General features: G+C 45.9%; 1 protein-coding gene across 2 annotated transcripts; it reads right to left on the bottom strand.

Annotated features, from left to right (window-relative positions):
* Positions 1 to 1881: 1881 nt before the first annotated feature.
* LOC132775590 (zinc finger protein 420-like) lies at positions 1882 to 16137 on the bottom strand. 2 transcript variants are annotated; one of them, XM_067469438.1, is made up of 3 exons: positions 16052 to 16137; positions 7757 to 7864; positions 1882 to 3929 (listed from the first exon to the last, which is right to left on the bottom strand). In XM_067469438.1, the coding sequence occupies exon 3, from the start codon at positions 3711 to 3713 to the stop codon at positions 2127 to 2129; it is 1587 nt and encodes a 528-aa protein (XP_067325539.1). In that variant the 5' UTR covers positions 3714 to 3929; positions 7757 to 7864; positions 16052 to 16137; the 3' UTR covers positions 1882 to 2126. The 2 variants fall into 2 exon arrangements, with proteins under 2 accessions (XP_067325539.1, XP_067325540.1); XM_067469439.1 differs by lacking the exon at positions 16052 to 16137 and adding an exon at positions 9386 to 9596.
* Between the last annotated feature and the right edge of the window lie 863 nt (positions 16138 to 17000).

Below are 17000 nucleotides of genomic sequence, written 5' to 3'. Positions count from 1 at the left end.
TTAACCCCTTTTCTAAAGGTCAGGAGGGATGGGGCTGATCTAACATCGCTGGGGAGGGAGTTCCACAGCCGAGGGGCCACCACGGGGTAGGCCCTGTCTCTCGTTCCCACCAATTGCGCTTGCAAAGGAGGTGGGACTGAGAGCAGGGCCTCTCCGGACAATCTTAATCTCTGAGATGGTTCGTAGGGGGCAATATGTTTGGACAGGCAAGCTGGGCCAGAACCGTTTAGGGCTTTTGCCCCTCACAAGGCTCCCAGGGAACACATAAAGCTCTACTTTGAGTAAGCACAAATTAATCATCATCATCATCATCATCATCATCATCATCATCATCATCTTTATTTGTACCCCGCCACCATCTCCCTGATGGGGACTCGGAGCAGCATACATGGGGCCAAGCCCAAATTGTTGTTCTTGCTGTTATTAAAATTGCATCCTGCTTGTGACCCCAAGTGATTCACACTTGAAAAGAACAGTACAATGAAACACATTGTCGGGGCTCAGCCTGTGGTCGTCTCTTTGCCTCAGGCTTCAGAGGAGAATGACCACGAGTCTGCAGAGGTTCCAAAGTCTGAGTTAAATGATCAGGTTTCTGCTGCCTCTCAGGGGTTTGTGAATAGAGATGATGGTCAAGAGAGTACAGTTAGCCTGAGTGAACCTGAGGATTCTGGGATAGCTGGTTCATAAGCAAAGATGCTTTGATGCTAACAGAAAAAGAGGCCGAGAAAAAGATTGAAAGGCCAAATAGTGAAAGGAATGTACTAATTGGCAAGCCGAGGGAGGACCAGACACTCTTTGATAGGAGAAGTCAAATCAATCAACATCACCATCTGGAAAGGGGGTAGAAGACAGTCCAAAAGATTAAGAGCAAAAAGGGGACAGAGAGAGGTTTCCCAAGGGAAATGGAATGCTTTTGCTATGGCTTTCTGAATAAATATAGGGCCTGTCAATCTACACTCTTGAGTGAGTTCAACATTTGATTTTCATGTCTAACCATGCCTTCTTGTTCATGCTAAGATTCCTGTTTACTCCTGCCTGGGATTCATGTTCATGCTGAGATTCTTGTATGTGGTTTATCCTGGTTTTCAAGCTCATGCATTGGGATTTAATGGTTCAAGTTTGCTGCTGTTTCTTCAAGGGACTTTGGTCTTTTGCAAACTTTTGGAACTTCTGTGCACTTGTTTATTGGATTTTTGCAACCCTCCTGGTTCCTGACTTATACCTGACTGTCTTATTTTACCTTGCTGTTTTGTGGACATTTATTTATTGCTTGTTTGAATGCTTTTTACCTTTTTGGCTATTGCTATATTAATCCTCAATAAATTGCTTTGCTATAAAGAACATTGGTGTGTTTATGGGTTCAAAGGTGCCAACGCCAGCCTTGGTGTGCAACACACATCCATAATGGAAGTATTAACATAACATTAAGCTAATTACAATATTAAGGTTGTTAAGATCTTCTGGAGGGGCCCTGCTCTCGGTCCCACCACCTTCGCAATTGCGTCTGGTGGGGACGAGGGACAGGGCTCTCTCGGTGGTGGCCCCTCGGCTCTGGAACTCTCTCCCGATGGAGATTAGATCTGCCCCTTCACTCCTGACTTTCTGAAAGCTGGTAAAATCTTGGCTCTGGAACACAGCATTCTCAGAATGATGATCGAGTCAGTAACTGCAGACCACACTGGCGGATGGTGATGAATTTGTGATTTACCTTGACGACTTGGCTTTATGTAATTATTTAATCTGTATTGTAATGCATTTTAATGTATTAATGTATTATGATGTTATTATGTTTTAGCTTATTTGTGTTTGAATTACCTGTTATTAGCCGGCCTGAGTCCCTCTTCGGAGGTTGAGAAGACCGGGTTATAAAAACTAAATAAATAATAAATAAATAAATGTATCACCAAGCCTTGTTTCCATGACAACCAAACAAAGTTTTCAAACTCCAATTTCCCCAGGAACAGAAAGGGAGTAGAAATCTTCTGAACAGGTGTATAGGTTCTGCAAAACAAATGTTCAAGGAGTGTGAACCCTTTCCTATGCCATCAACACTTTACAATGTCTGAAATTAAACATTTTAAAGGTATGTTTTCTGACTTATATAAAAACGTAACTTAAGAACAAGCCTACAGAACCTCTCCTGTTTGCAACCAAGGAATGCCTGGATATGGATTATTCCGAATGTGAGTTCTTTGATGTGAATGTAGATTTCCTCTCTGAGAGAAGCTCTTTCCACACTCCAGGCATGTATAGGGTTTCTCTCCAGTGTGAGTCCTTTCATGGGAATGCAGTTGTCCACTCTGAGAAAAGTTCTTTCCACACTCCAGGCATGTGTACGGTTTCTCCCCAGTGTGGCTCCTTTGATGTCTACTTAGATTTCCACTCTCAGTGAAGCTTCTTCCACATTCCAGGCATGTATAGGGTTTCTCTCCAGTGTGAGTCCTTTGATGGGAATGCAGTTGTCCACTCCGAGCGAAGCTCTGTCCACACTCCAGGCATTTGTAGGGTTTCTCTACAGCGTGACTGCTTTGGTGTCTATTTAGATTTCCACTGTCAGTGAAGCTCTTTCCACACTCAGGGCATGTATAGGGTTTCTCTCCAGTGTGATTTCTTTGATGTGAACGTAGATTTCCACTCTGACTGAAGCTCTGTCCACACTCCAGGCATTTGTAGGGTTTCTCTCCAGTGTGAGTGCTTTGATGTCTATTTAGATTTCCATTGTCAGTGAAGCTCTTTCCACACTCGGGGCATGTATACAGTTTCTCCCCAGTGTGCGTTCTTTGGTGTCTCTGTAGGATCTCACTATGGGCAAAGTTCTTTCCACACTCCAGGCATGTATAGGGCTTCTCCCCAGTGTGACTTCTTTGGTGTCTCTGTAGGCTCCCGTTCAGAGTGAAGCCCATTCCACATTCCAAGCATATATAGGGTTTCACCCCAGCGTGAGTTCTTTGGTGTGAATATAGGTTCCCATTCGTATTGAAGCTCTTGCCACACTCCGGGCACGTATAGGGTTTCTCCCCAGTGTGAGTTCTTTCGTGGTTCTGCAAAAAGCCATGTCGACTAAAGCGCTTTCCACATTCGGCACATTTATAGGGTTTCTCCCCAGTGTGAGTCCTGTGATGTGACTGCAGATGTCCACTCTGCGCAAAGCTTTGCCCACACTCCAAGCATGTATAGGGTTTCTCCTCAGTGTGAGTCCTTTGATGCAAACGTAAACCTCCGCTGTGAGTGAAGCTCTTTCCACACTCCAGGCATGTATAGGGTTTCTCCCCAGTGTGAGTCCTTTCATGGGAATGCAGATTCCCACTTAGCGCAAAGCTCTTTCCACATTCCAAGCATGTATAGGGTTTCTCCCCAGTGTGAGTCCTTTGATGGGAATGCAGATTTCCACTCAGCGCAAACCTCTTTCCACACTCCAGGCATGTATAGGGTTTCTCTCCAGTGTGAGTCCTTTCATGGGCATGCAGTTGTCCACTCTGAGCGAAGCTCTGTCCACACTCCAGGCAAGTGTAGGGTTTCTCCCCTGTGTGGATCCTTTGATGTGACTGCAGGTGTCCAATCTGAGCAAAGCTCTGTCCACACTCCAAGCAGGTGTAGGGTTTCTCCCCAGTGTGAGTTCTTTCATGTAACTGCAGAGTGCCCAGACAACTAAAGCCCTTCCCACATTCTGTACATTTATGGAGTTTCTTCCCCAAGTTGAAAGTGATATTCATTATTTACTGAAATAGAGACACTTGACTCTTCTTTTTCCTTCTTTGATCTGTGAAGGAGGCAAAGAGTTCCACAAGATCAGCACCTTCAGAGGATTTCTTCTTCCTATGTAATTGGTTTTCTTATGGCACTTTTTGGTTTCCCACTCCCTCGATATCCATTAGATGCTGGTTTGTTTCTCATCATGGCAGATGTGGCTTCCTAGAATGCTCATTTCCCTGGTCAAAAAAAGAAGAAGCGAAAGATAAGGAGTGAACTTTCTTTACCACCACAATTACCCCCCTCCTTTCCCTTCATGGGTCATGTTGAAAATGGAAATATTGAGAAATACAGAGGAGAAATACAGCTGTTTAGCAGTGGAACTCTCTGTCCCGGAGTGTCGAGGCTCCTTCTATGGAGCCCCGGTGGCGCAGTGGGTTAAACCCCTGTGCCGGCAGGACTGAAGACAGACAGGTCGCAGGTTCGAATCTGGGGAGAGGCAGATGAGCTCCCTCTATCAGCTCCAGCTCCTCATGCGGGGACATGAGAGAAGCTTCCCACAAGGATGATAAAAACATCAAATCATCCGGGCGTCCCATGGGCAACGTCCTTGCAGACGGCCAATTCTCTCACACCAGAAGCGACTTGCAGTTTCTCAGGTCGCTCCTGACACACAAAAAAAAAAAAAAGCAGTGGAACTCTCTGTCCCAGAGTGTCAAGGCTCCTTCTATGGAGGCTTTTAAACAGGAGGCTGGATGGCCATCTGTTGGGGCTGCTTTGAACACGATTGTCCTGCTTCTTGGCAGAATGGGGTTGGACTGGATGGCCTACAAGGTCTCTTCCAACTCTAGGATTCTACGAAGGGTCTCAAGGGCATACAAAGAGGTGATTACAGATTCATAAGAAGGTCTGTATCCAGAATCAGTCTCACCAAATGAACAGGACTGGGACCAAAGTTGGTCTGCCCTGAAAGGGCCTCAAGAAGACAACAGAAGAAAAGGAAAGAAGGGGGATGAGCACTGAAGAGAGGATGGAAGGAACAAAGGAAAGGCAGAAGGGAGGGAGGGAGGGAGGGAGGAAAGGAGGGAGGGAGGGAGGAAAGGAGGGAGGGAGGGAGGGAGGGAAGGAAGGAAGGAAGGAAGGAAGGAAGGAAGGAAGGAAGGAAGGAAGAAAGAATCACGGAGATTATTGGGTGGATTCCAAATGTGGCTAAAGCAGTTATTCTCAACCTTTCTAACACCGGGACCCCTAAATATTAGGCCTGGGTAACAACGGAAAAATTTGTTTCTAAAATCAATTCGTTTTTGGGGGGTTTTTTGCGTTTCGATATTTAAAAGAATTCCGAAATTTTCCTTTAAAAAAGTTCGATATTTACTAAATTTCGTAAATGGTAAAAAAATTACAAAACAATAACGAAACAATAACGAATCAATTCGTTAATGGCGGCCGCGATCGCGCAATACGCTAAAAAAACTTCTGAAGCTTCCCTCTCCCTCTGTTGTTGACTGTTGGTGTGATATTATAATTTTTTTCACTAATTAAACAAAAAACAACTATAAAACTTGCCCCAGACATGCGGAAATAATAATGAAACGACCTCAAACCAATAACGAAACGAATACATAACAAAATACGAAGCATTTACGAAACGAATTGAAAAATTCATTTCGTTTTTAAGTTGCTCCAGAATGGTTCGTTATCGCTTCGTTAAAAAAAAAAATAACGAATTTTTAACGAATTACGAATTAACGAAACAAAACCGCCCAGCCCTAATAAATATGGTTCCTCATGTTGTGGTGACCCACCACCATAAAATTATTTTTGTTGCTCCTTTATAACTGTAATTTTGCTACTGTTACAAATCGTAATGTAAACATCTGATATGAAGGATGTGTTTTAATTGTTACAAATTCAACATAATTAAGGCATCATGATTAATCAGGAAAAAATATGGATTTGCAGTATCTTCAGCCGATTCAGCGCTGACTTCCACAGGCCACTGAGACTTCCACACAGAACTCCCAGATGGCGAGAACGCAAGGCAAGCGAGACGGGCTTTGCGTGAGGCCAGGCCTTGCGCGGAGGACCCCTCGCCTGCCCCGCACCCTTGCCGATGGCGAGAACGCGAGGCAGGTGAGATGGGCTTTGCCTCGCATGAAGGAGCCCTTGCCTGGCCCGCACCCTTGGGATTGTGCCGCAGCTGGCTGAGTGTCATAGAATCATAGAATCAAAGAGTTGGAAGAGACCTCATGGGCCATCATCCAGTTCAACCCCATTCTGCCAAGAAGCAGGAATACTGCATTCAAATCACCCCTGACAGATGGCCACCCAGCCTCTGTTTCAAAGCTTCCAAAGAAGGAGCCTCCTGAAGCTTTATGTTTTCCCAGTGGGGAATTTGTTATCTCACATTTCAGACACATTGCCGTGGACAAAGAGGGAGCCTCCACCACACTCCGGGGCAGAGAGTTCCACTGCTGAACAGCTCTCACAGTCAGGAAGTTCTTCCTCATGTTCAGACGGAATCTCCTTTCTTGTACTTTGAAGCCATTGTTCCATTGCGTCCTAGTCTCCAGGGAAGTAGAAAACAAGCTTGCTCCCTCCTCCTCCCTATGGCTTCCTCTCACATATTTATACATGGCTATCATATCTCCTCTCAGCCTTCTCTTCTTCAGGCTAAACATGCCCAGCTCCTTAAGCCGCTCCTCATAGGGCTTGTTCTCCAGACCCTTGATCATTTTAGTCGCCCTCCTTTGGACACATTCTGGTAGAAACATTCCCACCTAGCTCCAGCAGACAAGAGTCCTTTGTCCCACCCTGGTCATTCCACAGATATATAAACTTTTTTCCTAGTTCTGACAGACCTCACAACCTCTGAGGATGCTTGCCATAGATGTAGGCGAAACGTCAGGAGAGAATGCCTCTAGAACATGGCTCTATAGCCCGAAAAAACCTACAACCCGATGCATAGTATTATAATATCTAATATAATATTATATATAATATTGAAAACATAATAATATATACTATAATAATACTACTACAAGGGGCACTGTGGTGACATCATGCAGGAATGACACAACCAGATCCTTCCCAACAGATGGCCATCCTGCCTCTGCTTGAAAACCTCCCTTTCCCCATTGTGCCCAGCTGCATTAAGATCACTCTGATCACTCTGACCAAAAGGTCATGAGTTCAAAGCCAGCCCGGGCTGGAGTGGGTGTCCAGCCATTGTGTAGCCTGTTGTTGACCTTTGCAACCCGAAAGACAGTTGCATCTGTCAAGTAGGAAAATAAGGTACCACCTTGTGTGGGAGGCTAAATTAACGAATTTATGAGGTCATAAAGAAAACTCCGGGATGTGGAATGCGGAAGAACTTCATCGGTGTCACTGATGGACGATGAAAGCAGCAGCTCCCCTGGCGGCCAGAAAAAAATTAAATAGCCTCTGTGTATTGTCTGTATTCGTTGTCTGTCAAACTGGCATTGAATGTTTGCCATATATGTGTATACTGTAATCCGCCCTGAGTCCCCTGCGGGGTGAGAAGGGCGGAATATAAAAACTGTAAATAATAATAACGGAGGCGGCCTCGCAACCCCTCCAAGATGGCCAGGTGACCCCCCTGGGGGTCGCGACCCCCAGGTTGAGAACCACTGAGCTAAAGGATCAGAAGGTGGAAGGAGAGAATAATAGAAGGAAAGAAGGGAGCGATGGCAACTCATTCCATCATTAGAAGGTCACACGGATTTCATGGAATTGTCGCCTAATGTGGTCAAAGGAACAGTCGACAGAGAGGAAGATAGACAGACAGACAGACAGAGCTCCTTCCAATATTAAAGAGTGTCATTCACTCTGGATCATGAGTTCCACTGAATTACCAGCATGTGCTAAATGTTGAGAGACACAAGGGTTTCCTTACTGTCTTTTTGGGTTGCCTCCCAGTCCAAAAAGGCTTCCAGGTCACTCCCTAAGCATCAAAATGAGCCACCTGCTCAACCAAGTTTCCTAGTACAGTGTTCCCTTGCTACTTCGCAGTTTGCTTTAAGGGAAACACATTTTGGGGACCTACCTCCACGTGGCTTCCATTCCAGGCTTCTGTGTTCCTCAGCAGAGCTGCATTCCTGTCTTCCAAGTGACATGCCTGGGAGGCTTCAGTGGCTGCCTCTTCCTCGGCTGCCTGTAAAGCAAGAAAAGGAAATCCTGAAATGTAGCTGAGCACAGCACAGCTTGGCTTAAGAACCAAGAACCCAGAGTTGTAGCTGGGATCTTGACAGATTAGAGAGATGGGCCAAAACTAACAAAATAAAGTTCAACAGTGACAAATGCAAGATACTCCACTTTGGCAGGAAAAACGAAATGCAAAGATACAGAATGGGGGACGCCTGGCTCGAGAGCAGTACGTGTGAAAAAGATCTTGGAGTCCTCGTGGACAACAAGTTAAACATGAGCCAGGAATGTGATGTGGCAGCAAAAAAAGCCAATGGGATTTTGGCCTGCATCAATAGGAGCCTAGTATCTAGATCTAAGGAAGTAATGCTCCCCATGCTCTATTCTGCTTTGGTTAGACCACATCTGGAATATTGTGTCCAATTCTGGGCACCACAATTGAAGAGAGATATTGACAAGCTGGAATGTGTCCAGAGGAGGGCGACTAAAATGATCAAGGGTCTGGAGAACAAGCCCTATGAGGAGCGGCTTAGGGAACTGGGCATATTTAGCCTGAAGAAGAGAAGGCTGAGAGGAGATATTATGAGGGCCATGTATAAATATGTGAGAGGAAGCCACAGGGAGGAGGAGGGAGCAAGCTTGTTTTCCGCTTCCCTGGAGACTAGGACGCAATGGAGCCATGGCTTCAAACTACAAGAGAGGAGATTCCATCTGAACATGAGGAAGAACTTCCTGACTGTGAGAGCCGTTCAGCAGTGGAACTCTCTGCCCCGGAGGGAGTGTGGTGGAGGCTCCTTCTTTGGAAGCTTTGAAACAGAGGCTGGATGGCCATCTGTCAGGGGTGATTTGAATGCAATATTCCTGCTTCTTGGCAGAATGGGGTTGGACTGGATGGCCCATGAGGTCTCTTCCAACTCTTGGATTCTATGATTCTATGATTCATGGGCGATCCAGTCCAACCCCATTCTGCCAAGAAGCAGGAATATTGCATTCAAATCACCCCTGACAGATGGCCATCCAGCCTCTGCTTAAAAGCTTCCAAAGAAGGAGCCTCCACCACACAAGGTGTAGCTCTTGAGGGATACATGAGGCCACTGCCACTCCCAACTTAGAATTCTGCCCTACCAAATGAAAAGGTTCCTCAGTCTCGACTTTTCTAGCACTGCAGAGTGAGTCGGTCATTGCACCTGAATGAACACTGAGCATTGCAAAAGTTGTTCACCACAAGATCTCAACTGAACACAGACCAATAAATTCACATTATAACGTGTCATACTTGATAAGGACATTTCATAAGAGGGCAGAATCCTGGGCAGTGGACTCCCCAGTGGTAGCCCACCCACAAGAGACGCAGCTTCGTTGTAGCATTGTAACACCTTGGCCAGCACACCGTGGCACCCAAGAGCCTTAATCCTGAAAAATAGGGGTTTTCTCTCCCAGTCTTTCAATGTAAACACACAAGGAGGAGGTGCACTTCCAGGCACATTTATTTGTTTATTTATTTCAAACATGTCTATCCTGTCCTTCTTACCCCCAGGAGGAGGGATGGGGCTCAGGGCGGCCCACCACCGGCAACCATTTGAAGGCGATTTTCCTGCTTCTTGAAGGAATGGGGTTGGACTGGATGGCCTACCCCATTTTCTTAGGATTCTAAGAAAAGAGGGGAGAGGAAGGAAGAACTTCCTGACTGTGAGAGCTGTTCAGCAGTGGAACTCTCTGCCCCGGAGTGTGGTGAAGGCTCCTTCTATGGATGATTTGAAACAGAGGCTGAATGGCCATCTGTCAGGGGTGCTTTGAAGGCGATTTTCCTGCTTCTTGAAAGAATGGGGTTGGACTGGATGGCCTACCCCATTTTCTTAGGATTCTAAGAAAAGAGGGGAGAAGAAGGAAAAACTTCCTGACTGTGAGAGCCGTTCAGCAGTGGAACTCTCTGCCCCAGTGTGGTGGAGGCTCCTTCTTGGAGGCTTTGAAGCAGAGGCTGGATGGACATCTGTCAGGGGTGCTTTGAATGTGATTTCCCTGCTTCTTGAAGGAATGTGGTTGGACTGGATGGCCTACCCCATTTTCTTAGGATTCTAAGAAAAGAGGGGAGAAGAAGGAAGAACTTCCTGATTGTGAGAGCCGTTCAGCAGTGGAACTCTCTGCCCCAGAGTGTGGTGGAGGCTCCTTCTTGGAGGCTTTGAAGCAGAGGTTGGATGGCCATCTGTTGGGGATGCTTTGAAGGAGATTTCCCTGCTTCTTGAAGGAATGGGGTTGGACTGGATGGCCTACCCCATTTTCTTAGGATTCTAAGAAAAGAGGGGAGAAGAAGGAAAAACTTCCTGACTGTGAGAGCCGTTCAGCAGTGGAACTCTCTGCCCCGGAGTGTGGTGGAGGCTCCTTCTTGGAGGCTTTGAAGCAGAGGCTGGATGGCCATCTGTCAGGGGTGCTTTGAAGGCGATTTTCCTGCTTCTTGAAGGAATGGGGTTGGACTGGATGGCCTACCCCATTTTCTTCGGATTCTAAGAAAAGAGGAGAGAAGAGAATGAAGGATAGAAAAGGAGGTGTGTAGTGTTTTGAAGCAAAGGAGAGAGAAAAATGGAGAAATAGCAAATAGAAAGGCCTAGCTCGCACTTCTGGCTCTAATCAAAAAATCTATCCTTTTTGCCCTCAATCTTCTCATCTCTGGTAGATTGACATTCCAGGATCCCTTGGATCTCATTGGGGATCCTGTTCTTCTTGTCACAAACTCCTTTCTCCTTTCTCATTATTCCTACATCCCTCACAATGCTTCCTTCAGGGAAAAGGGTCCATTACGAGGAGGCTTTGCTTCCAAAAAGCAAACTTTATTTTTCTCTTTATTCTGTTATGTTGTTAGGCTTTTCTTCGTAATGTTTTTGTGGGTTGTTTTAAATATCCTGAAATAAATACATAAAAGCACCAAAGCTAAGCCACAAGAATCCCCTCAGGGCTCTTCCTAGGTAAAGGCCATCCTGAGGAGAACGAAGGGCAGCCGCCTCTTGCCTAGCTGCTGAGGGCTTCTGGGAATTGTAGTTCTGCAACAAGGCAGGGCCAATCCACGAGAGGGCCAGGGGCAAGGCCATTAAACTACCCTTCCCAAGGTCCTCTTGGGGCGGCAAGCTGTTGAGGAGGCCATTTTGTTCCCTCTTCCCAGCATAGGGAGAGGAATGGCTTGGCAGCACGGACAAAATGGCCGCCATTCCTCAGAAGAAAGAAAGGAGCCTCCAGGCCTCACAAAACCATTTGGAAACAAGCCATTCAATTCCGTAAAAAGTTGTGCCTATTTCTTGCAGAGGGCAGAAGTCGATCTATATTACAAATAATAATAATAATAATAATAATAATAATAATAATAATAGTCCAAATTTTAGCTTCATCCTGGCATTCCCAACACACAAGAGGTATTCCTTCCCAAAATGGCTGCTGTTCCTCAGAAGAGCCTCCAGGTTTCACAAAACAATATGGAAACAAGCCATTCAATTCCGTAAAAAGTTCTGTCTATTCTTACCAGAAGGAAGAAGTAAATCTATATATTACAAATGAATAAATAATAATAATCCCCATTTTAGCTTTATCCTGGCATTCCCAACAAGCAAGAGGTGTTCCTTCATAGAGATGTTCTCAAAATGGCTGCCGTTCCTCAGAAAAAAGAAGCCTCCAGGACTCACAAAACCATATGGAAAGAAGCCATTCAATTCTGTAAAAGGTTGTGCCTATTGCTCGCAGAGGGCAGAATGGATCTATATTACAAATAATAATAGTAATAATCCCCATTTTAGCTTTATCCTGGCGTTCCCAACAAACAAGAGGTGTCCCTTCATAAAGATGTCCCCAAAATGGCCGCCGTTCCTCAGAAGAAAGAAGCCTCTAGGCCTCACAAAACTGTATGGAAACAAGCCATTCAATTCCATAAGAAGTTCTGTCTATTCTTACCAGAAGGAAGGAGTAAATCTATATATTACAAATGCATAAATAGTGATAATCCCCATTTTAGCTTTATCCTGGCATTCCCAACATATACAAGATGTCTCCTCATATAGATGTTCCCAAAATGGCTGTCATTCCTCAGAAGAAAGAAGCCTCTAGGCCTCACAAAACCATATGGAAACAAGCCATTCAATTCCGTAAAAAATTCTGTCTATTCTTACCAAAAGGCAGAAGTAAATCTATATATTACAAATAAATAAATAATCCTCATTTTAGCTTTATCCTGACATTCCCAACATACACAAGATGTCCCTTCATACAGATGTTTCCAAAATGGCCGCCATCCCTCAGAAGAAAGAAGCCTCTAGACCTCACAAAACCATATGGAAACAAGCCATTCAATTCCGTAAAAAGTTGTGCCTATTTCTCGCAGAGGGCAGAAGTGGATCTATACTACTAATAGTAATAATAATAACCCCCATTTTAGCATTATCCTGGCATTCACAACAAACGAGGTGTTCCTTCATACAGATGTCCCCAAAATGGCTGCCATTCCTCAGAAGAAAGAAAGAAGCCTCCAGGCCTCACAAAACCACATGGAAAGAAGCCATTCACTTCCATAAGAAGAAACAAGCCATTCAATTCCATAAAAAGTTGTGCCTATTTCTCGCAGAGGGCAGAAGTGGATCTATATTACAAATAATAATAATAATAATAATAGTCCCAATTTTAGCTTTATCCTGGCATTCCCAACAAACAAGAGATGTTCCTTCATAGAGATATTTCCAAAATGGCTGCCATTCCTCAGAAAGAAGAAGCCTCCAGGCCTCACAAAACTGTATGGAAAGAAGCCCTTCACTTCCATAAGAAATTCTGTCTATTCTTACTAGAAGGCAGAAGTAAATCTATATATTACAAATACATAAATAATAATAATCCCCATTTTAGCTTTATCTTGACATTCCCAACATACACGAGATGTCCCCTCATACAGATGTTCCCAAAATGGCCGCTATTCCTCAGAAGAAAGAAAGAAGCCTCCAGGCCTCACAAAACCATATGGAAGTTCTGTCTATTCTTACCAGAAGGAAGGAGTAAATCTATATATTACAAATAAATAATTAATGCCCACATTTATCCTGACATTCCCAACAAGATGTTCCCTCTCACATTTTAGACAATTTCTCAAGATGGCATCTGAGTGTTATTTTATATCAGTTCTCCCTCAGGTTTAAATACATTTCATCCTTTTGACCCACATCAGGAAGCAAAGAGGCTTCCTTATTATTATTATTATTATTATTATTATTATTATTATTATCTCAGCCATTTTGGAATTCGGGCTGAAGTTCGAGATGCCTAACTTATTTGGCGGCTGCAAGAGAGGCCCAAAAGACTCTCGAATGCATTATTCTTGCTTGAGTTTTGATGGCCTTGATTGACATCCATCTTTTGTGTGGCACATTTATTATTGTTATTGTTATTATTATTATTAATACCCACTTTCATGTCCTCAAGGCAACTCTCCAAGGCACTTCAGATACAATAGCAATGGGATTTTTGGGTCACATGAACCTCTGAATGACACACAAAACATCAGAGGGATTTTATATTATTATTATTATTATTATTATTATTATTATTATTATTATATAATGTGTGCATTCAGAAGACGACCTACAAGCCACTCTAAACACCTTTGCAGAAGCATACGAGAAGCTCGACCTGTCATTGAACATCTTTTGTTTTTAAAGCACTCATTATGCACAGAGCATTTATATATATATAGATTGTACGCCTGTGAGACGTGGACTGTCTACAGATGTCACATGCAACTCCTGGAACAATTCCATCAGAAGCTCGGCCTGCCATTGAAAACTGAGAAAACCAAAGTGCTCTTCCAGCAGTCACCGGCCAACCCCTCTCCAATGCTAGAGATACAGCATAATGGTGGAATATTAGAAAATGTGGACCATTTCCACTCCCTTGGCAGCCCCCTCTCCACCAAAGTCAACATCAACACCGAAATACAACACCGCCTGAGCTCTGCGAGTGCAGCATTTTTACGAATGAAGCAGAGAGTGTTTGAGGACCAAGACATCCGTAGGCATACAAAGGGGCTTGTTGATAAAGCTATTGTCCTCCCAACCCTGCTATACGCCTGCGAGACGTGGACTGTCTACAGACATCAACATCGACACTGGAATACAACACCGCCTGAGCTCTTCGAGTGCAGCATTTTTCCAAATGAAGCAGAGAGTGTTTGTGGACCGGGACATCCGTAGTGATACCAAGCTGCTTGTTTATAAGCTATTCCCCTCCCAACCTTGCTATACGCCTGCAAAATGTGGACTGTCTACAGACATCAACATTGACATTGAAATACAACACTGCCTGAATTCTGCGAGTGCAGCATTCTTCCAAATGAAGCAGAGAGTGTTTGAGGACTGGGGCATTCGTAGGGAGACCAAGGGGTTTGTTGATAAAGCCATTGCCCTCCCAACCCTGCTATATGCCTGCAAGACGTGGACTGTCTACAGATGTCAACATTTACACTGAAATACAACACTGCCTGAGCTCTGCGAATGCATCATTTTTCTAAATGAAGCAGAGAGTGTTTGAGGTCCAGGACATCCGTAGGAAGCCCAAGGGGCTTCTTTATAAAGCCATTGTCCTTCCAACCCTGCTATACGCCTGCGGGACGTGGACTGTCTACAGATGCCAACATTGGGACTGAAATACAACACCGCCTGAGCTCTGCGAGTGCAGCATTTCTCCGAATGAAGCAGAGAGTGTTTGAGGACTGGGACATCTGTAGGGAGACCAAGGGGCTTGTCTATAAAGCCATTGTCCTCCCAACCCTGCTATACGCCTGCGAGATGTGGACTGTCTACAGACATCAACATTGACACTGAAATACAATGCAGCATTTTTCCAAATAAAGCAGAGAATGTTTGAGGACTGGGACATTCGTAGGGATACCAAGGTGCTTGTTTATAAAGCCATTGTCCTCCCAACCCTGCTATACGCCTGCGGGACGTGGACTGTCTACAGACATCAACATTGACACTGAAATACAACACCGCCTGAGCTTTGCGAGTGCAGCATTTTTCCAAATGAAGCAGAGAGTGCTTGAGGACCGGGACCTCAGTAGGGAGACCAAGGGGCTTGTTTATAAAGCCATTGTCCTCCCAACCCTGCTATATGCGTGTGAAATGTGGACTGTCTACAGATGTCACATGCAACTCCTGGAACGATTGCATTAGCGCTCCCTCCAGAAAATCCTGCAAATCAAAGACAAGCAGACAACTGTCAGTGTGCTGGAAGAAGCAAAGACCACCAGCACTGAAGCCATGGTCCTCTGCCATCAACACCGCTAAACCGGCCACGTTGTCCGGATGCCTGACCACCGTCTCCCAAAGCAGTTGCTCTACTCCGAACTCAAGAATGGAAAATGGAATGTTGGTGGGCAGGAAAAGAGATTGAAAGATGGGCTCAAAGCCAAGCTTCAAAACTCTGGCATAGACACTGAGAACTGGGAAGCCCTGGCCCTTGAGCGCTCCAGTTGGAGGTCAGCTGTGACCAGCAGTGCTGCAGAATTTGAAGAGGCACAAATGGAGGACGAAGGAGAGAAACGTTCCAAGAGGCACATCAAGCCAACCCCAATCCTTATTGTGTTGTGGAAGGCTTTCATGGCCGGAATCCCAACTGTCTGGCCATGTTCCAGAAGCATTCTCTCCTGACCTCTATGGCAGGGATGCTTGGGGGGAAGGGACCCCCAAAGGCCATCTCACCCAACCCCCTTCTGCCACAATCCAAGCAGCCCCGACAGGTGGCCATCCACCCAGCCTCTGCTTCTAAGCTTCCAAGGAAGGCGCTTCCACTGGACTCCGAGGCAGAGAGTTCCACTGCTGAACAGCTCTTCTGGCAGACCCCTCTTCCTGTCGTCCCCCCTCCCCCATCTACCCTAACCCAAGCAGCCTCGACAGATGGCCACCCAGCCTCCGTTTAAAACCTTTCAAGGAAGGGGCTTCCACTGGACTCCGAGGCAGAGAGTTCCACTGCTGAACAGCTCTTCTGGCAGCCCCCTCTTCCTGTCGTTCCCCCCTCCCCATCTACCCAAACCCCCTTCTGCCGCAACCCAAGCAGCCCCTGCAGATGGCCACCCAGCCTCCATTTAGAGCTTCCACTGGACTCCGAGGCAGAGAGTTCCACTGCTGAACAGCTCTCCCTGTCCCGTCCCCGTCCCCACACGCTGCCCCTTCCTTACCTAGTTCCTTCCTTCTTCCCTTCTTCCCAAGGAAACTGGGTCATTCCCCCTCCCTCCGTGCCCCCCCCAACAAAGGAGTTCCGGAAGTGACGCCAGGATCTTCCCTGTCCCTCCCTCCCCCCCCCCCCCCAACTCTGGGAAGCGGAGCTCCTCCTCCCTCCCTCTCCTCTCCCGGCATCCCATAATCCCCCCCCCCCCCAAGACTAGACACAAGGGGGCTTCTTTCTTTCCTTCTTTCCTTCTTTTCTTCCTTCCTTCCATCCTTCCTTCCTTCTCTCCTTCCTTCCTTCCTTCCTTCCTTCCCTCCCTCCCTCCCTCCCTCCTTCCTTCCTTCCTTCCTTCCTTCTTTCTTTCTTTCTTTTTTTCTTCTTTCTTTCCTCCCTCCCTCCCTTCCTTCTCTCCTTCGTTCCTTCTCTCCTTCCTTCTCTCCTCCCTCCCTCCTTTCCTTCCTTCTTCCTTCCTCTAGCACTCTCTCTCTCTCTCTTCCAGGCAAAGGAAGGCTGACCTCAGGCTCTGCCAGGTGTTGTGACCTTGAGGTCCCCTCCCTGCCCAAGCAGAAGCTGGCTCTCTCTCTCTCTCTCTGCCTCTGGCTCTCCTCTCAGTCCCCTGGAGGGACTGGACCTGGCTTGACACAGCAAGCACACCAACAGGGAGAGAGAGCAAAGCTTCCTTCCTGCTTCCCTCCCCAGAGACTGGGACTCAAGGTTGCCATGGGTTCCAATCACTGGAGAGGAGATTCCACTTTCAACATCAGGAAGAACTTCCTGGCTGTAAGGGGAGCTGTTCAGCAGTGGAACTCTCTGCCTCCTTGAAGTCCAGCAGAGGCTCCTTCTTTGAAGGCTTTTTGTCACTTTAGAGAGGCAGAGATGAACCAAACAATTTATTTATCGTGTCAGGGCAACCAGTCGATTATATTTACATTTCTAACAGAACAAAGCAAACAGACAAA

Source organism: Anolis sagrei, chromosome 5, assembly GCF_037176765.1.
Source record: "Anolis sagrei isolate rAnoSag1 chromosome 5, rAnoSag1.mat, whole genome shotgun sequence".
Classification (NCBI taxonomy): Eukaryota; Metazoa; Chordata; class Lepidosauria; order Squamata; family Dactyloidae; genus Anolis; species Anolis sagrei.
Note: the sequence above shows the minus strand (reverse complement) of the source record. Positions and strands in the feature narration are given on the sequence as shown.

Excerpts from the sequence above, each read along its gene's own strand:
- LOC132775590 (XM_067469438.1), bottom strand. The coding sequence starts at position 3,713 with ATGAATATCACTTTCAACTTGGGGAAGAAACTCCATAAATGTACAGAA.